At 34.7% G+C, this 20,506-nt stretch overlaps 3 protein-coding genes across 3 annotated transcripts; 2 read left to right on the forward strand and 1 right to left on the reverse strand.

The window, feature by feature from the left end:
- The first annotated feature begins 1,384 nt into the window (after nucleotides 1–1,384).
- LOC121323565 (extracellular calcium-sensing receptor-like) lies at nucleotides 1,385–5,913 on the forward strand. Its single transcript, XM_041264692.1, has 6 exons — nucleotides 1,385–1,529; nucleotides 2,064–2,352; nucleotides 2,872–3,714; nucleotides 4,104–4,331; nucleotides 4,812–4,935; nucleotides 5,018–5,913. Exons 1-6 carry the CDS (start codon nucleotides 1,411–1,413, stop codon nucleotides 5,911–5,913), a joined length of 2,499 nt encoding a protein of 832 aa, XP_041120626.1. The 5' UTR covers nucleotides 1,385–1,410.
- A 2,343-nt stretch (nucleotides 5,914–8,256) lies between these two features.
- Nucleotides 8,257–12,746, reverse strand: LOC121322770 (extracellular calcium-sensing receptor-like). Its single transcript, XM_041263056.1, has 6 exons — nucleotides 12,583–12,746; nucleotides 11,994–12,285; nucleotides 10,616–11,446; nucleotides 10,292–10,519; nucleotides 9,897–10,020; nucleotides 8,257–9,572 (listed from the first exon to the last, which is right to left on the reverse strand). The coding sequence occupies exons 2-6, from the start codon at nucleotides 12,249–12,251 to the stop codon at nucleotides 8,677–8,679; spliced, it is 2,337 nt and encodes a 778-aa protein (XP_041118990.1). The 5' UTR covers nucleotides 12,252–12,285; nucleotides 12,583–12,746; the 3' UTR covers nucleotides 8,257–8,676.
- Nucleotides 12,747–17,396: 4,650 nt separating this feature from the next.
- Nucleotides 17,397–18,977, forward strand: LOC121323645 (sarcoplasmic/endoplasmic reticulum calcium ATPase regulator DWORF-like). Its single transcript, XM_041264823.1, has 3 exons — nucleotides 17,397–17,611; nucleotides 18,021–18,115; nucleotides 18,553–18,977. Exons 1-2 carry the CDS (start codon nucleotides 17,599–17,601, stop codon nucleotides 18,113–18,115), a joined length of 108 nt encoding a protein of 35 aa, XP_041120757.1. The 5' UTR covers nucleotides 17,397–17,598; the 3' UTR covers nucleotides 18,553–18,977.
- The last annotated feature ends 1,529 nt before the right edge of the window (nucleotides 18,978–20,506 follow it).

Here is a 20,506-nt window from a genome sequence, read left to right on the forward strand (position 1 = left end):
ATATATATATATATATATATATATATACACACACACACATATATATATATATATATATATATATATATATATATATATATATATATATATATATATATATATATATATATACACACACACACACACACACACACACACACACATATATATATATCCTTTTAGTAGGCCTACACTAACCGTTGCCTCTATCCTAACCTTTATTCTACCATTTTTAAATGTTATTACTGGGAACAAAGAAAATAGAAATAATGACCTATCCCTTTTAATTATTGCCTGGTTAATATAAAGGTATCATAAATCTGCTTGCAGCTCTACTGTGTGGTGAAATGGCTCATGAAGAGTAAACAGCCTGAGGCAGTATCATATGTGCAGTAACCTGTACCAAACTAATGAGAGATAATAACTTACTTAATACTTTAATTACATATTTATCTTTCTCTATATACTGTATTCAACATGAATTACTTATAGTTGTTACTACTGCAGGGAATTATATAGTTTTGCCGTAGATTTAATAAAATACCAAACCAACACCAGTAATGTGATGTGGAAGAGTACATTTAAACCTGGGTTATAACATTGTTCTTTACAATCATGTCATGGTAAAAAAACAAAAATAAAGGTGTAACATTATTTTGAATTGAACTTATTGTAATTGAAATACATAAAAAAAAAACACATACTAATCACAATATTTGTTCTGTGCAGTTATTATAGTCCTCAAATAAACCACTAAAGATTTTCTTAATCTAGAATAACGTCTGAAATGCATAGATTTATTGGCCATTTGTTTCTATTGCTACTGGAGCAAATATGCATAGAGAAAAAGAAAAACATGTTACTTGTGTTTTGTGAAAGCCTTGTACAGCAACAAGCTCAGCTTTGTATTTGTGTTGGCCTCTGACAGGGGGTAAGGGAATTGAAAGCCATTCTTCTTGATTAATACAGTCTGACAGTCAGGTGGTATACAGTATATTAATGGTTTAGCATATGAAAGATTTTCTTTGAAACTACATAATACAATACTTATTATATGCAAACCATTGTAATAATCCACAGTTAAAATAAATAAATAGATCCATCTAGCTGGACTGTTAATAACCCTTAACACTTTCTTTCCAATACAGGTACTTTTTCATTTGATGTAATAAACAAGCGTCCCTAAAGTATGTATCACATGGGATTTTTAAAGCAAGGTTAAGTTGTTGAGTTGTTAATGATTTGCCATCTCTTAATTTCCCTAAAGGTCAATAACTAATTCACTGAAACATATAAATTCTGATTAAATTGATAACTGGGCGCTGGACGATTTTCACAATGCATTCTCTGTATTGTTTCTGCTTTGTTTGTTCAGCGCTTGCTTTGGTGAGGGATGACCAGGATGGCTGTCAGCTTAGAGAAGACTTTGAAATGGTCACACATTATCAGGCAGGTGATGTTGTTCTCGGAGCATTGTTTCCAATTCACTCAAAGGGTATAAAAGTGGAGCAGACATTTCAAGCTAAACCAGGACAATTACAATGTGAAGAGTAAGTGAGATGTTGAAGAAACTTTCCATTAGTACATTCTAATTACACTGCATTTACAATGTTCTTACAGTATCCTATGCATGAACTCAGGTAAGTTAAGTAGGCAAACACTGGTAAAGGCATTAGACAAAACTTTTGTCTGATTGAAGGGTAAAGTATTTTAGTTTTAACCAGCAATATGGATGAGTTAAAGAAAATATATTCTCACTACGTGGAAATATTGTAATCCATGCAAGTTACATTGGCACTTATATACAGTAGTTTTTACTGCATTTATTGCAGTATTTAATACATGTACTTTTCTAACTAATGATCAGGTGGATAAATCCAGCATTAGTTACATTGGTGCAGATTTGAAGTTGTAATTATATAGTAATTAGCGTCTTCACTCTAAGACCAGTGTAATTTTTTTTTTTTTAGAAAATGTTTATACTAATGATATTTAGGATCTCTTTAAGCACTCTTAAGTTTAACATACAGTATGATATTTAAAAAGTATTGGAGTTTTAAAATGTCTAATACAATTCCTTTCAGAATTAATTTCAGAGCATTCCGCTGGTCACAAGCAATGATTTTTACTATAGAGGAGATAAACAGGAACAAGACACTTCTACCTAATGTCACCCTTGGCTACAAATTCTATGATACATGTGGTATTGCATTTCAGTCTGTAAGGTCCACATTGACATTGATAAATGGACCAGAAGACAATAATGTAAAGAAGTGCAATGGTGCCCCTTCTGTACCAGTAATAATAGGTGACTCTGGATCATCACTCTCAATAGCAGTTCTAAGGGTACTGGAATTGTTCAGGGTTCCTTTGGTAAGTATACATACACAAAATTAATTGTTCTATAATAACTTGAGTATTGTATGGCAAATGACAGAATCCCCATTAGGTGATTGTTAGAAGTTTTGTAATGGAAATTCAATAATACATATATAAACATGCTAAAATACACTAATCTTCCACTGCAATAGAATGTAATAATAATAATAATAGTAATAATAATAATAATAATAATAATAATAATAATAATAATAATAATAAATCTGTAACATTAAAATAAGCTTCACTGGTCATGTTATTGTGAATAATCAACAAACCTTTAATAACCTTTTACCTAACCTTTAAACCTTTAATGTTCTTCAAATGGATCCTTATGTGACCATGAACTAAACAAAAGAGGAAAAAGGATAAAGTAGCTAAATAGTTTTTGCAAACACCAGTGCTCAGCTGGTGACAACCTGTATTGACATATGGCTGTATTTTTTAATATCTTCTGTTTCTTCTTTCAAGTACAATACCATAAAATGATCCTAGAAATGTTTCTGTTTGCAGGTTAGCTATTTTGCATCCTGTGCTTGCCTTGGTAACCACCACGAGTTTCCTACTTTCTTTCGAACAGTTCCAAGTGATTTAAACCAGGCCAGTGCTTTAGCGAATCTTGTGCACCGTTTTGGGTGGACTTGGGTGGGGACAATTGCAGTAGATGATGACTACGGTCGAAGTGGAATTCAGATGTTTCATGATGAAGTTACCAAACTGGGTGTTTGTATTGCTTATAGAGTAATTATTCCAAAGTTGGTCTCTAAAGAAAAAGTAATCCAAATTGTGGAAATAATCAAGAAGTCCACAGCAAAAGTCATTATGGCATTTGCCATTGAAGATGATATAAAGCCACTGATTGAAGAGATTGTACTGCAAAACATCACCGATATTCAATGGATTGCAAGCGAAGCCTGGATAACATCTGCATTAATCTCTAAGAAAGAAAATTTAATTTCCTTGGGGGGAACAATTGGTTTTGCAATCCGGAAAGCAGAAATACCAGAATTTAAAGACTTCCTTTTAAAACTCAATCCTTTAGAAAAACCTTACAATTTGTTTGCCATAGAGTTTTGGGAAACACTGTTTCAGTGCTCTTTTAAAACAGCAGACCACATTTCAAACAATTCTGTTGCTTCACATGCACAATACAACAAGACCTGCACAGGAAAAGAAAATTTAAAAGAAAGTGCAAGCATTTACAGTGATGTAACGCAACTCAGAGTAACTTATAATCTACACAAAGCCATCTATGCGGTAGCCCACGCTCTTCACAATTTGCAAGCCTGTGAAAATAGTAAAGGTCCATTTTTTAATAAAACATGTGCAGACATATATAATGTACAACCCTGGCAGGTAAGACCGTCTCCACTTTCTTATATGTAAGTAAATTATATCTGTATGTGATTAGAAAGAAAACATTTTGGGGGGCAAGGTCCATGATTGGCTGGTGTTGGATGGTTGTGCAAGTAATATCGGTACTAGATCAGTTCCTCATTGTCACTCATTCTGAACTAGTGTTATTATTTTCACTATGTACCACAAGTAGAGTGATTTAAATGACTAACTGTGTTTATCAACTAGCTTGAATGAAGTAGTCCAGGGCCTTTTTAGGTGTTCAGTAAAGGAGGAACACAATTACAGTACAGTGATAACATGCAGACATGATTTGTGTTATATTATAAAATGTACTCTGTATGTTTATTTGAACATGGTTTCCTTCTACTGAAATGTTGAACCTGTAGGTTGTACACTATCTTAGTGAAGTAAAATTTACCAACCAATTTGGAGAAGAGGTATATTTTGATGAAAATGGGGATTCTGTGGGGTCCTATGACATTATCAACTGGCAAAGAAATCCAGATGGTTCCACTAAATACATGACAGTTGGACGTTTTGATGCAGCTGCACCTTTGGAGCAACAAATTGTCTTAGATGAAGATAAAATCGTATGGATTGGGGGGCAGTCTGAGGTAAGCAAAAACTACTTCCCCAACCGCTACCCCTCGCCCTGCAGCAATTTTGAATGAGACAACAAATGCAGGTATAAGGAAAAAGACTTAGTACATTGAACTAAGAATGTGCTGTGGTTCTGCCATATTGTTGTCATTAAGTTAATTTGTTAATCTTTACCAATTATGAGGTGTGTGCACAATTTGCAGTTGTTTACTGTGCCAAAGTTCAGTGATGTGTGAATTTAAATGTGAGAAACCTAAAACGTCTAGACTGCAGTATAAAAAGCATACAGTCCTATTCACAAACACATGACTTACTGTATTTAAAGTGTTTCAGAGTGTGTTGTTTTCTTTAACAGTCATAATCACCTTCAATGCTGTCATGCTTTATTCATAAAAATGATTTTGCTACTAGGACCCATGCTGTGCTATCATGTAAAAAGAGTGTTACATACATCTAGTCCCTTTTTTTTTTTTTTTTTTTTTTTTTTTTGCCAGGTTCCCAAGTCAGTGTGCACAGAGAGCTGCCCTTCAGGTTACAGAAAGGCAGCCCGTGTGGGCCAACCTGTTTGTTGCTATGATTGTGTGCCATGTGCTGATGGGACAATTAGCATTACGACAGGTAAGTAAGAATCTACACTCCTATGCAAGTGTGTGTGTCATAATTCATTTTAATTAACCCAAATCCTTGTTTTTCTTTCTAGATGCAGTGGAATGTATTCCGTGTCTTTTGGAATATTGGTCCAACAAGGAAAGAAACAGCTGTATTCCAAAAGAAATTGAGTACCTGTCATTCACTGACATTGTGGGAATCGTATCAGTGACCATTTCAATACTTGGAGCTGTCTTGACAACAGCCGTAGCAGCAATTTTCTTGAAGAACAAAAACACCCCAATTGTCCGTGCCAACAATTCTGAGCTCAGCTTTCTTCTGCTGATTTCACTCGTATTTTGTTTCTTGTGTGCTATTACTTTTGTTGGTCAGCCTACAGCATTGACCTGCAAGTTAAGACGTACCTCGTTTAGTATCAGTTTTGTTCTCTGTCTTTCATGTGTGCTTAGTAAAACTGTTGTGGTACTTATGGCTTTCAAAGCAACTCTACCTGGGAATAATGTTATGAAATGGTTTGGCCCCATGCAACAGAGGTTCAGTGTGTTACTCTGTACAGGTGTACAAGTAGTCATTTGCATTGTATGGCTAACTGTATCTCCTCCATTTGCATTTAAAAATACCAGACACTATAACAGCAGGATTATTCTAGAATGTGACTTGGGGTCAGTAACGTTATTTTGCTGTGTGTTGGGATATATTGGCTTTTTAGCATGCATTTGCTTTGTACTTGCTTTCTTAGCACGAAAGCTGCCAGATAATTTTAATGAAGCTAAGTTTATTACTTTCAGCATGCTAATATTTTGTGCTGTTTGGATCACATTTATCCCGGCTTATATCAGCTCCCCTGGGAAGTACACTGTCGCTGTAGAAATATTTGCTATTTTGTCATCAAGCTTTGGCTTGTTTCTCTGTATCTTTACTCCAAAATGCTACATAATTTTATTCAAACCGGAGAACAATTCCCGAAAATATCTAATGTCTAAATGAAACTAAGCATCTCTGATGAATAGCCATGTAACCCTCCAGAACCTCAAAGACTCATCAGGTCAGATTCAGGCCATGCTGGCAGCTCATGATATAATTTGATTCAATATTGCTACTGTAAATACCATCTGATCAAAAACATTTAATCATATGGTTCAGTTCTATAAAGTTATTAGTTAGTTAGTTCTATAACGGTTTATTACTTACTCAATTTAAACAGGACAAAGATGGGGTCAACATAGACCCATACATAACACTGCTCATTGATTCAGCTGTGTAATGCTTCATTTGGCTCAGTGTGCGTGCACCACTATCCGGCTTCACGTTACCATTACAGTACAGTATGTGTCAAACTAAAGTAGTGCACAATGAGGCATATTATCTAATACTTAGATATACACTGTTTTATATGAGAATGCAGTTACTCCTTTGATTTTATATATTAACCCATGTGCCTGTGTCCAAGTGTAAAAACAGCCCCTTGATTTTTTACATTTGCATATGTTTCTAAATGTACATTTGGTATATAGCATTGTACGTTGCAAGAGTAACACTGATAAAAGACCATGGTAAATGGGATTTATCAAATATTATGCTTTTACAAATATATTATATATATATATAATATATAATATAAATTATAACACGCACCTACACATATATATATATATATATGTATGATATACATATATAATATATATATTATTTAATATATATATATATGATAAACGTATTTTAAACTATATAATAAAATATTATTTTGAAAATGACCAGATAAATAGAATATATCTATATATATATATATAATATATATATATTATATATTATTATATATATTATATATATTTGTTAACGCATCCCCTATTCGCTCAATACATAAGCTTTTGTGATGATTTGTATGAAGGCCTTCCATCACGTGACCAGTCATGTGCCAGAGAAGTGGGTGGATTTGTTTTTAAATAAACCACCATCATGCCAAAAATGGGGGTTGGGTTCTAGGAGAAACTGTTTTTGTTGACAGGCATTACACTAAGCATTTATAAAATCAAAAATCACTCTTAGTTGTGCAATTTCAAATAAGAAGACTAGAAGAAGGACGATAAAAATAATACTAGTCATAACAATAATAATAATAATAATAATAATAATAATAATATAATAATAATAATAATACTGTAACAAAACACAATCAGTTACACTATTTTGAATAACTAGAAAGACCTTCCAAATGAATTTTTTATGCATTAAAATGGTAAATAGATCACATTCAAAGGAATTCTTAGTTATGGGACTAACGTTGCTTCAGTAAAACACATGCTTTGTAATTCTTTATTATACTGCTGTATATTTTAAAAACAAAGTAGAAATGTTCTTTATGTGTAAACTGTGGAAAGACAAAACAAAACTAAAGAGGATATATGTAAAAGCTCCCCATGACTTTGTAATGGTTCCCACTGCATGCATACATTGCCTGAGTGATGTTGTATAAAGGTGTTTTCTACTGCTGTATTAACATAGCCTGGCTCTTTTAGAGCAGCTGTAGCACATTCGCTGTCGTCCATATGGCCCGTCCCAAGCATGAGAAATATTATCACAACTTTTATCACACAGAAGAGCTCTTTCAGTTGCATTAGTAAAGCAGAAGACAGGTCTACCAGCATCTGTGCCTATAGCGACTACAATGATAAACGCTTTGTCTTTTCTCTAACAAACACTTACTGTATTGCAATGAAACACCTGGCATTGGTTTAAATATCTGAGGTTTGTTTAAATTGCAGAGTAGTACAATTATGTATTCAAAAGGAAGTAATCTGTAATAAGCTCAGGGGAACTCTGAACAATTGGTTTCCATGCCTTTCTACTGCTTTTAATCTCTATGGTAAGTAGTCCCTCGCTACACTCGATATGTCAGGAGACAAACAGGTTGTCTGAAATAACAAGGTGTCCAGTTTAAAAAGAAAAATGCACACATACATTTATAGTGCTCAATTTATTTTTAAAGTATAAATCATTGTGCTGAAAACATGAATGTGTTCTCTGTACACATTACATTATGTAAACATATAAATCTATACAGTAGGCCTATACAGTATACAGTACAGTAATAAAATCAAGTGAATACCGTTCACACTTTTTATTTTAGCCATGTACAATTTGAAAATAATAAAACATTTAAAATTGAAACTAAATGATTTTATCTCTTTCTTAAATGTGTTTATCATAGCCTACTTAGTACATAATTAACACATAATAGATCACTGTGCCACATTGACACGTTATGATACTATACAGCGCCTTACATATACCACAAACTTTACAGAAAGAAAATGTTATACGTGGCTGCAAGTAAAACACATAGCCTACCTGCTGCTTTTGTTTTCTATTGGTATCAGTCCATTTTTCTTTGTAAAAGCAATTAGACTTCCAGATTTGTATTATTGTAGTCCACATCTTGCGTTTCAAACCACTAGATTCCATCAGTATTTCTGAACCCTTTTTGCCCTTTTCCAATCTATTGATCAATTAGTTTAAACTGCACAGTATGAGTTTATATGCCCTCTTTTAATCATGTACTTAATTTTAACAATTTAGTAGGCTACTTGTATCTATTCTTCCATTTATTTTTGTTCTGTGGGGTTAGTATGTCTCCTTGTATCATGCAGTGTCTGTATTGGCAAGGGTACTGTACTTCAAAATGTCCCAGTAAAGAACATTAAATATTATGCTGCAATATACAAATAAAGATCTTTTAAAGTGTGTTTTGGCTTATCCTTTACTCATCATCTGTTTTTTAGTATTCTTTTCTGGTTTTAGCAAGATAATGTAACACTTTGGGACAAATATGCAGACAAGGAGGCCATAGCTGGAAGACAAAATAGCAAATATCTCTACAGCTACTGTGTATTTTCCAGGGGAACTAACATAAGCTGGTATGAATGTGATCCAAACGGCACAAAAGATGAGCATGCTGAAAGTGATGAACTTAGCTTCATTGAAGTTGTCTGGAAGCTTCCTAGCTAAGAATGCAAGGACAAAGCACATGCATGCCAGTGCACCAATGTAACCTAATACAGAGGCAAAGCCCAACACAGAGCCAATGTTACACTCTAGAATAATTTTTTCGCTCTGTTGGGTGTTTTTGGAGGGAAATGGAGGATATAGTGTCAGCCACAGCATACAAATCACAACCTGCACCAATGTGCAGAAACAGATGCCTGCTCTTTGCTGCATAGGACCAAAATACCTCATTACATTGCTGCCAGGAAGCGCGGCTTTGAATGCCATTAGTACAACAACTGTCTTGCTTAAAACACATGAGATGCAGAGAACGAAGCTGATGCCAAACACAGTGTGTCGCAGCATGCATGACCAGGTTAAAGGCTGACCAATAAAAGTAAGCGAACAAAGAAAACATAATATCAGTGAAAACAAGAGCAGAAAACTTAACTCAGAGTTGTTGGCTTTTACAATTGGAGTGTCTTTATAATAGAAGAAGACAGTGATTACAGCTGCAGTGATGCCAGCTCCAGATATTGCAACTACAGCTAAAATAATTCCCATGGTTTCTTCATAGGCCAGGTATTCAATTTCCTTTGGAATGCACTTGGTTTTTTGGATGTGGGACCAATAATTGCTCGGGCATTTTTCACATTCTATAGCATCTGCAATGAACAATGTCATGCAAAACATTAGCTTACAGTCTTTTTCAACAGTAACTGCAGGTTCAGTTTGCTCAAGTCCCAGAACAATTAGATGTAATCTGATGTTACCTAGAGAACAAAGTACTCTACCTGTCTGAAAAACGCAGCTGTATTTTGACCAATAGTAGGCATGAGAGGTACAGTGTTTGGAACTCTGTAACACATTCTGCCGTACGTCTTTAGTGGCACTTCCTTTTTATAAGGAAACAGAACCTTTTTTATAATCTGTATTAATACCTTGTTTTGTAAATCTACATGTTTGTATTGTTTCCATACAGTACATACCTGTTTGATTACTAATTTCTCCACCAGGGCATGGCAAACAATCAAAACAACAGACCGGCTGTCCCTTTTGAACTGCTCTTCGAGTCCCAGGCGGGCAGCTTTCTGTACATACTGACTTCGGAACCTGTTGATTTTGTGGTATGCAGAATTTATACTTAATGTGTTTAGGTATTCAGTGTCAGCCTCTCAGGACATTCCTTAAATACTTAAATACTGGCACTATTTTATACAGCAATTTTTTAATGAAAATGCATGAAAAAACCCAATGATTTTAAAGCCTAATAAGCCTTTATTTATTCTTTTTTTTTTATTGGACCCTTTTTTTTATTTTACTTTTGTATCCTTAATTTATATTCACTTTTTCAGAGCATAATATAACTGCCCTCTATGCTTACCTTGCTTTGTCCTCCACTCCAGACAATCTTTTCTTCATCAATTTCAAATTCATTTTTAGACCCCTCCGTTGCATCAAACTGGCCCACTTTAACAAACTTAACAGATCCATCTGCAGCCATTTGCCAGTTAATTATATCATATGATGCACTTGAATCTCCATTTTCATCAAAATGTATGTATTCTCCTACTGGGCTTTTACAATTGACCTTACTGAGGTAATGGGTGAGCTTCAAAGACAGGAAAAATTACATTAATTTAAACTGTATAAAGTTTGATGCTAATTCTGTGCATTAATCACTTTGTTTCAGTCCATTGATTATTACCTGCCACGGTTGAAGGTTAGTCATGTCTGAGCATGTTTCATTCTCAAAAGGTCCATTTCCACTTTTACACAAAAGCAAATCATGTACAGCTTGAGCTATTGCATACACAGCCTTATACACATTGTAAGTGGCTCTCAGCTGTGACACATCATTATAGATGCTTTTGATATTATTTAAGTCTTCCAAACCTGTACATCTTGTCTTAGAAGATAGAGATGCAACAGTTTCATTTACTGAAAAGTCTAGTGAGCATCCAAACATTGTTTCCCAAAATTCTACAATGAATGGGTCAGCTGGATCTGCATGGGGATGGATTCTGCAAAGGAAAGATTTCAGCCCCTTGATTTCTGCCTTGCGGATCGCAAATCCTATGGTCCCTCCCAGAGATTTAAAGTTTTCTTTGGCTGAGACCAACGCAGATGTAATCCAGGCTTCGGTTGCAATCCATTGTTTGTCAGTTATGTTTTGACGTATTACTTCCTCAAGTACTGAATAAATATCACCCTCAATGGCGAACGTAACAATGACTTTTGCAGTAGATTGCTTAATTGTCTTGACAATTTGTATGATCTTGTTCTTAGAATATACCTTGGGTATGATTTCAGAGAAGGCAACACAGATATCTGAATGTTTTATTTCTTCCCTGAATAACTGTATTCCAAATTTGCCGTAGTCATCATCACCTGCTATTACTCCTACCCAAGTCCAGCCAAACAGTTTGAGGAGCCTGGCCAGTCCTCTGGCTTGAAAGTTATCACTTGGAACTGTTCTGAAAAATGATGGAAATTCTTTTCTGTTGCTGAGGCATGCACAGGAAGCAAAGTAACTAACCTGTAAAACATTGAAAACACGTCCAGCAAATTAATGTACTGGATACATTAAGAAAACAACACTGTCAAAATGTATTAAAACAAAGAATTACAATAAAACAAAATGGCATTTATAATCTACATGAACCTCATAGCATTTGGTTCTGTTCTCATAAACCATTGGTGTACCAATGAATGCATAGTGCATGATTGCATTTACTGGCACATTAAGTTTTATTCCTTAGCAATTAGCTACCTGGTTGCAAGTAGGGTAAGCAGTATAGTTAGTAGCTGCACAGTAAGGTAAAGGTGCCTATGTATATTGCCTCAGTCAAGCACATTCATATTATAATACAGTCAGAGTACAACCACTGTGTAAGTAGAGACAGAAAAAAGTATTCACACATGGCTCTGATATTTTGGTTTCTTGGTTGATTCCTTCTTTATGTTTAGAACGTGGAGCTCCAGTCTTGTCTGTGTGCTCAATAGAACACTGAGCAATCTGATAACTCTGAGGCAATAAACATAAGCACCCATAGTGTCAAATGGAATTAGGGTATCTATCTTACCATTGGAATTCTGAAAACTCCAAGTGTTCTGGCTATAATCATGGAAGCCGTTGAACCTGCCTCTCCAATAATCACAGGTACTTGTGGGGCTTTTCCACACATGGAGTTAGACACAGCTTCCTCATCTCCAGTCACAAGTGTCATAGCTGCTCCCAGTGCATTCAGGTAAGTAGAGCAGGTGTCAGAAATGGTATAGCCCAATGTGACATTAGGGAGCAATTCAGTGTTGTTGTTTATTTCTTCAATGGCAAAAATCATTGTCTGCACCCACCGGAAGGCTCTGAAATCAAAACTAATATCAGAGAGATTAAAGCTTTAGATAGAAAAAGGAAGAAGTAAATTAATAAGACCTATCTAAAAAACACAAGTCATTTAGTTTAAAACCACCAATAATAATAATAATAATAATAATAATAATAATAAATAATAATAATAAAACAATAACAAGCATGTAACTTCTTACCACTTTATGTTAGTCCCAGATTTGATTAAGTTAGTGTTCTACTGTGAAAGACACACTTGGACATTCTTGTACTAATGGCTTCAAGTACAATTCCTACATACTACCCCAATGCAGTATGTTACTTACCCTTCACATTTAGATGATTCAACTTTGTAGCTAAAAGAATGATCAGGTTTAACTACTCTGAAGTGAATGGGGAATAGCCCTCCCAGGTTAATGTCACCCTTTTTATATAGTCCTATTAAAACGGGTTGCCCATGATGCCGGCAAGTGGATTCTTCTGCTCGATATAGAAGTCTGTTAAAAATGAAATACAGATAAAACAATAAATACATATACATTGTTACCGTGGGCAGAGGTAGAGAAAGAGACAGAGAGTGTTGTCTTCTAAGGGCTCATATATAATGTTTTACCTGCAGCTAAATACAGACCTCTCAGCAGCTGTGTAGTTTTGCATGCAGGAACGTGTAAGTAATTGGAAAAGAAAATCCTTAAGGAATAAAGTTAATTGTATATCCCTTACAAACAAAGCAAAACAGAGCCATTCTCAGTTGTGTTTTATTTGTTACACCTAATTAACTTAAAAGAAAAAATAATCACATAAGAAACCACCTGTTAGTAAATGACAAATTCATACGCTCTCAAATTTGGTGTCTAGATGATCAGCTTTATGGCCATATATTACAGTATGTATATATTATATACCATGTCTCTGGTAGTCATTGTACCAGCCATTGTGTTAATAATAATAATTAAAAACTATTAAGCTGTCAACTATCAGAAAATATTCACACATGGCTCTGATATGTTGGTTTCTTGGTTGATTTCTTCTGTATGTTTAGAACGTGGAGCTCCAATCTTGTCTCTGTGCTCAACAGAACACTGAGCAATCTGATAACTTTAAGGCAATAAACATAAGCATCCAAAGTGTCAAATGAAATTAGGGTATCTATCTACCGTTCCATATACACCCTCTAATCAGGGCTCTATTTATTAAATACAAAGTTTACAGGGAAAACGTTTACAGTTTACAATGTTTGCATTTTCCCTTTATTCAATATGTTTTATTTAATATATGGGAAATATAGTTATTGTGTATAACAATAAATTATTGTGTATAACAGCCTTGGAACGTTTACAGTATATCTTGTGCTTTGCACTCTGAGAAGTATCTGTAAACATGTCAAATGCCGCTGGGGAACACAGATTAGTGTCACCTGGGTTAATAATAATAATAATAAAAAAGTATCATGTTCTGAACAAAGTAAGTTCACAGCTGCATGAATATCCATTGAATTCATGGGGGAAATCATGTATAATTGAAGTCAATTGAATAAAATTGAATAATTGCAATAACCCAAAGCATAAGATAATTTGTTTTTCACCCCTACTTAAGTGTAAGATATGTCATAAGCTTTAACACATTTTTATATAACAGTTATACTACAGGCAAAGCTATACAAAGACATACCCCTTTTTCACACATAAGCATATCAACACATACTTGACATTTTTCACATACTGTAGTAGTTGTACAATATTACAATACTGGGTTAATCTTTCCAGCAGACAAAGTTAAGGTTTGAATGAAGGTACTGTTTAAAACCGATTTTACAACTAGCTCAAAAGGGGGGTAAAATCCCACCAATATGCATGAAATGTTATGTGTGGTTGGACTGGCAGGCTCAACAAACCCTGTGAACGGGGTAGCATTTGGTTGAATACTTTTTGAGATATAGCTGTTTTTTGTTTGTTTTTTTATACAAATGATTGACCCTTTTTTTACACCTGAATCTCAAAAAGTATAGCAAATTAAAGAACCATGCTCGGCATACACATAGTCCTGGGGGATGTGCAACGGAATATTCATAATAATCACGGGGGTCCTCGTTTTACAGGAATTGAACCCCAAAGATAACGGTATGACGTCACTGCTGTCTGATGTAGCTGCTAGGCAGAGTGACTTGCGGTCGTTCCATTACACTGAATGGGGAGACATGGAATATACAGTTTACCACACGCGGGTGACGTCTGTGTTTCTGTCTTGATTAAAATTGGTTGTCAGTGATAATATTTTTCTGTGTGTGTGCCTGCTACTATGGAGAAACAAATTATCTTTTTTTTTTTTTTGAATTCAGGAAATTAATTCATTTCCCCCCTCTCACTTTTGTTGTTATGGTACGGTCGGGAGTTCAACGATACAGTTCCATTGCACAAAGAAATTAATGTTGCTGTAGGTATTAAAACTGTTAACTTGTCTGTGCTTTTAAATAATAAAACGTGAAAAATGAAAGTGACCCTGTTATAGTGTTATTATACTATGTCTCCATCTCTCCAGCCTCAGGGAAAGCCGTTGCTGCCCGCTCGTCTTCAGCCTCAGGAGCAGCCGTTGCTATTTCCTCCTCTCCAGCCTCAGGTGCAAGGATTAACATTATGCAGCAGATGTGGCTGTTTGATTTTTCAGGATAGCTTCTGCAAAACAATGGCAATTCAATGGCATTAAAGTAAAGTAACGTTAAAGTAACGGTAAGGTTTGGTTGCAAACGTCCAGAAGGTTAGGAAATTGCAAGTTAAGGTAGCTACGCGCATGACAAATTCTCCCCGAAGGCCGGACATATACGAACATAACACTGGGAAGTCCTTGTGATTGGTAACAGGTTCAGTAACTGCATTAGCATTCCCACATTGTTGCTGTAAGCTAATTATCAGAGTAAATGTGTGTTACATTTTCTGTACGGTATTATCATGGTGGAAAAGTAGTACCATTTGTGTAATTTGTAGGTTCTGGGGTTTGAATTTTTTACAGGTTTTTTTTTGTGTGTGTGTGTTTAAATTCTAAAGCACGGTTAGGGTTAAAAAAATAAAAAAATAAAATCAACAACTATCCAACAAACTATCCAGTGTACATTGAATATATATATATATATATATTATAGATATATATGATATATATATATATAATATATATATATATATATATATATATAGTTCCACTCAATCTCGAGTTACAGCATTTTTGCAGTGAAAAGTAAGGTAATTAATTTGGACAGCACTGTACATTTGTACATTTTAATACAAACTTCATTAACAGACGGAGGTCTTATTGGTAATCGCATCTGGAAGCGTGTCATACAGGGAAGACTCTGGATCTGAGCAGGGTCCTAGACACCTGGGTCTGTTCTATCAGACTAGTGGAAACTATACCCAGGTCAGGAAAAATAAACCACTGGAAATGCACAGCTGCCCGGCACTAATGTTGAAATCCCCCGGACAATCAAAGCCAGTCAAATAAAACAGAACCCTATTTATATTTACTGTGAATGAACTTTGATTTGTGTTCATTGTGTCTGGGTTTTTTTGTTGTTGTTTTTTTTAAGGCAGTAATAACAAGTGTACTGTATGCAGTTGTATGTGTAATAAATTAGTGTGTGCCAAGTATTCTGCACTTAAAAGGTAATTGATTTAGAAAGGTAATGTTATGCAACTAATAGTTCACAGATCTACTGGTAATCAAATGTGAACACACTGTACACCTCCAGTTTGGCATATTTTAGGCTATTTTCCAGAAACAACTCTAAAGAAAGGGAGGAAAGGCTAGGCCAAAAAACATTTGACAGATGCCATGAACTGAGTGACAGCACACATTGCAAAGCACAAAGAGCCAGAGTTATTTAACTAAATGTTTTCTTAAAGCCTTTTTTTTTTAAATGAATAAAATACAGTGTGATAGTCATGAACTGTGAAGCTGCCCAGAACCAGTCTTGAGATTACTCAGAAGGTTAAGCTTTGTGAAAGAAGGCAGATATGTGGTTAGAAAAGACAGGCCTACTGGGATACAACAGTTATCCATTTGGTGAAGGTCACCCGCTGTTGGTTGCTTTCCATCTATTGTCTGTCTCAGTTGGAAATTATTTCAGTCACTTCTATGAAGTTTATAATTAGATAATGAGCAGCAAATGGGATCTAACTGCTCGATGCAAAAAAAAAAAAAAAAAAAAAAAAAAAAACACAGATTATTAATAGTTATTACATAAAGTAGTACCATCAGAATATTTATTTTCAATGTGCAAACTGTTAGCAAAAATGTTAGAACATTAAACTGTTAGTGAAATTAAACTCTCCTTGAATAATTTTGTATTGTATCAAAATAATTCTGAAAGGCAAAATATTCATAATCTGTTTTCAAGTCTTGCATTCTATACATTGGATTGAGCACCATTCCAGCATAATAATCTGTATCTCATAATCAAAGCATTGTCCAACATTTACACATTGTCATTATCACAGCTCAATGATCATACACTTGCAAGAAAAGTGAGACAGTTTTGCACCAGCAGTACTACTATGAACGATTTAAACTCAGTCTCTTGTTCAGTTTATAATATCTTTACATACCTTCCACAAATGATAAAAGATATACAAAGTCACAAACTTTTACCCTAAATAAATGGGTAAAAACAACTTTTTTATAAATGATCATGGGCCCTGTTCACAATAGGAACTGTTGAAAGAAGGTTTTAAAAAAATTAAAAAATAAACCCATTTTGATCAATAAAATCAAATTTTCCTTTCATTAAAATTTACGTCAGCAGTTTATTCTCAGTTTTCAACTGAACCTAAGAGAATGTAAAAATAAAAGTACAAATATGTCTGAAAACAGTTTCTGTAGTGTTTATTTTGTATTTGTATAGGGCCTCAAGTTCTTACATTTACCTTACCACTGTAGAAAAGACATAGCTTTTGCGAAATGGCAAATCTTCCTAATCTGTTTGCCAGTATGAAACAAAGCTTCTCTCACAAGGGGATAGCTTTTCACAAAGCCCAATCCTAAAATGTACTGTACACGCTGATAAGCAGCTGTCGGGCGCTGTACCAGTCTGTATTGATGATGTGATGATGATGATGTCTAGAACAGGAATTTTGTGTGCATTGTTGTGCTTCTTAGCACACTGCGGTGCACTCATTAGGTGCACAAGATGTGACTTTTGTGAATTTATACTGGCTTCATTTAGAAGTATGATGGCATATTTGGGAAGGAGAGCAGCTACATTCCACTGCATCTCTATTTAAAGCTACATTCGGCAATGGGTTAGCAGTTCACGTACCATAATTTTATAACTGGTCAACTAATCGAGGGAAGCAATGGGCAACTCAGGTAAGCCAGAATTATTATTACAATATCTGTTTCTTTGTTTTTCCAGTACAACTTACAACTCATTGTGACTTTCATTATTCCCAGATATAGTCATCTCCAGATTACCTCTTTTGTTTTGCTTTTTATTCAGTACATGAGTGATTGCTTATCTATCTATCTATCTATCTATCTATCTATCTATCTATCTATCTATCTATCTATCTATCTATCTATCTACCTTTCTTAAGCTTTTTATATTGTGGTTGAACTCACTGTTCTCCTCACAGATGACTCAGGCAGGTGTATTTATAAGCTTTTGCAACATTTTCACAATTTTCTGTAGTGGGTTCAAATTGTTTTCAAAAGAAACTGACCTCAACCAAGCTGCATATGTTATGCTTTCCTCACTCTTGAGTTTTTCTTGTTAAAGGTCAAATGAATGCTTCACGTTTAGTTATGCCAGCCCTTCTCATGGTTGGTTGGATTGTGGGATGTGCAGTGGTGGTCTACTTTGTCTTTTCTTAAGTAAGTTTAATTTAGTATATTGTTTGTTTCTTACGCAGTCTCTTCATTTTTATTATCATTATTATTTTTTTTATTTTTATTTTTACCAAGGCTTCATTTGGATTTGCATAGCAAACTTTGTGTTTGCTTATTTCATGTTTGCTTTTTTTTTTGTTTTGTTTTTTTTTGTTTCATGTTTGTTTATTTTTTTGCATATGAAAAGTGTGGTAACACAAAAATAATTAGGAGATCAAGTTTTCTCAACAATGCTATTCATATGTAAATTATAGTCATGCAATGTATCCCAATTGTCACTTCCAGTCTTAGCTGTATTTATATTGCTATAACAGTATGCATTTTTGTACAGTTAGTATAATTTGTGTCACATAAACTGACCATGAATTACATAGGTTACAAGGTAATTGTGAGGAATTACATTTTTGCTCTTTCTTTTCTAGGTAGACATGAAGACATGTTGACTGAAATAATAGCAGAAGAACACTATTTTAATGGGCTAAACCAAAAACTCATATGCAAATAGAAATTCTACTTTAACTAGTGTTTCCATTTTTGCTTTTACAAACTTGTTAATTCATTATAAGTCAAATGTATTTCTTGAATGATTGGATTTGTTATAAGTGACAACTAGATTATACAATAAATTATTTATGTAAAAAACTTAAAATGTAATTGCTTTAAACTTGCATCACACTTTATATGTTGGCATATATCTAGAGAATCCCTTTAGTACAAGTTATCATAATCTACCCATCTGTCATACAATTACTGAACCTCTTAACCATTTTGTGTATACATATATCTATAGAACTGCTTATCCATTTTTGGTGAAAGAGCCTCTTCAATTGTTAGCATCTGAGATATGTGACTGTCTGTCAGTCTGCAGGTCACACTTCTTTACATGTAGAAAAGTGCTTATTTAATGATGAGGAAAGAGCTTTACTGTAAGTGTGATTTTAGAAACCTTTTTTTTTTTTATTCATAGTAACTAGCCTATATTCTATATATGGCATAACTCAAATGAAACAGTCCTCTTCGCTATCAAAGCTTTCTGAAAACGAACAAGAAAGGACAAAACTTGGATCATCCAGGAGTTTACATCATTTGCAGGGGTTATTTATGAACACCCATTGCACTGGTTGCATTAGGATGCTAAGAATAGCATCAGTGTGTCACCTGTAATGTTTCCTACAGCCAGTAAATCTTTAGCATATTATAGCAAACGATTATTTAAACATTACTGCTATATGCAATTTTAAACTAATTTAAACAGCATTAAATTGATTAACTGTTTTTATTTGCAAAGGTTGTACTCTTTTATGCTCTTTTAGTCCAGGAGCTGTGGTAAAACGTCTTTGACTGCCAACCTGGGAGCTCCTCATTTTGGAGTGTCTTTGCCAGTGAGATGCTGTTGCAATACTGACAGTGAAAATTATTATTATTTTTTTTTTTTATAAATATCTCCAGACAGGTGCAGCCATTTCCAGAGATAATAATACAAATAATAATAATAATAAAATAACAAATTGAAGAAGTTTATTTAATTCCTGCACACAAATCTACAGATAAATGCCACGAGTCACAGTGACCTGAAACATCTTATTTGTATATATAGCGATATTGGTTCCTGCAGGTTGGCGCATCACACAGGGCGAGGCAATCCACACACAGGGGGAGGGCAGGCGCGAACCCGGGACCTTTCGCACTAAAGCATAGCTCCGATACCGCTGTACAAAAGAGCTGGCTCCTTTGCAAGGAGTGTATATTGGGCTTACGTCTTTGTATGTGATTACGTCACCTACCAGCCCTGCTGCTGCCTTTGCCCGTGCACGCTACTTATACATGGCCTGTTCTAAAAGAAATAAACATCTCAAAGGTTCTGCTTTCTGTGTATAAGTTCATGACCCCAACTTAGGAAAAATCATAAAATATTATACAGAAAATGAAAAGAAAAATAGCATTTAAGCTAATTGGAAACTAAAGTCAGGTCAAATAGACCCGAAACCTAATAGGAGGTTTAGAGAGCCTGATATATTTGTGTGTGGGGGGTGTGGTAGGGGGTTACACTTTTCATATAAAATAAAAAGGCCCCATGACACTTGTAAACTCCCATGTACCCACTTTTAAGATCAGGTTTAAGGTATAAAAGATCAGTTAAACAGGTGCAATGTGTATGCTACTGAATTTCAGTATTGTGATTACCAGTGGAAAGCCACGGCTCAATTCATCCTTTTCACTTCAGTGATGTGTCTCTAATATATCTCAACTGACAGATCTGTGAATCCATTCTCGGAAAGTCTTGCTTCATACACCAGGTGACATATTTTCCATTCTATTTTTCAAAGCTGTCAATGTTTGCAGGATTGCCAAGATATGTGCAAGGCAGTTGAAATA

This window comes from Polyodon spathula, chromosome 11 (assembly GCF_017654505.1).
Source record: "Polyodon spathula isolate WHYD16114869_AA chromosome 11, ASM1765450v1, whole genome shotgun sequence".
Lineage (NCBI taxonomy): Eukaryota > Metazoa > Chordata > Actinopteri > Acipenseriformes > Polyodontidae > Polyodon > Polyodon spathula.

What these genes read in the sequence shown, in the direction of transcription:
- LOC121323565 (XM_041264692.1), top strand. Translation starts at nt 1,411, where the DNA reads ATGGTCACACATTATCAGGCAGGTGATGTTGTTCTCGGAGCATTGTTT. An exon ending in GGACAATTACAATGTGAAGA is followed by an intron (nt 1,530 to 2,063) that starts GTAAGTGAGATG and finishes AATTCCTTTCAG; the next exon opens with AATTAATTTCAGAGCATTCC. An exon ending in AATTGTTCAGGGTTCCTTTG is followed by an intron (nt 2,353 to 2,871) that starts GTAAGTATACAT and finishes TTCTGTTTGCAG; the next exon opens with GTTAGCTATTTTGCATCCTG.
- LOC121322770 (XM_041263056.1), bottom strand. Translation starts at nt 12,251, where the DNA reads ATGATTTTTGCCATTGAAGAAATAAACAACAACACTGAATTGCTCCCT. An exon ending in CTAACCTTCAACCGTGGCAG is followed by an intron (nt 10,520 to 10,615) that starts GTAATAATCAAT and finishes CTGTCTTTGAAG; the next exon opens with CTCACCCATTACCTCAGTAA. An exon ending in AGAAATTAGTAATCAAACAG is followed by an intron (nt 9,573 to 9,896) that starts GTATGTACTGTA and finishes TGTTCATTGCAG; the next exon opens with ATGCTATAGAATGTGAAAAA.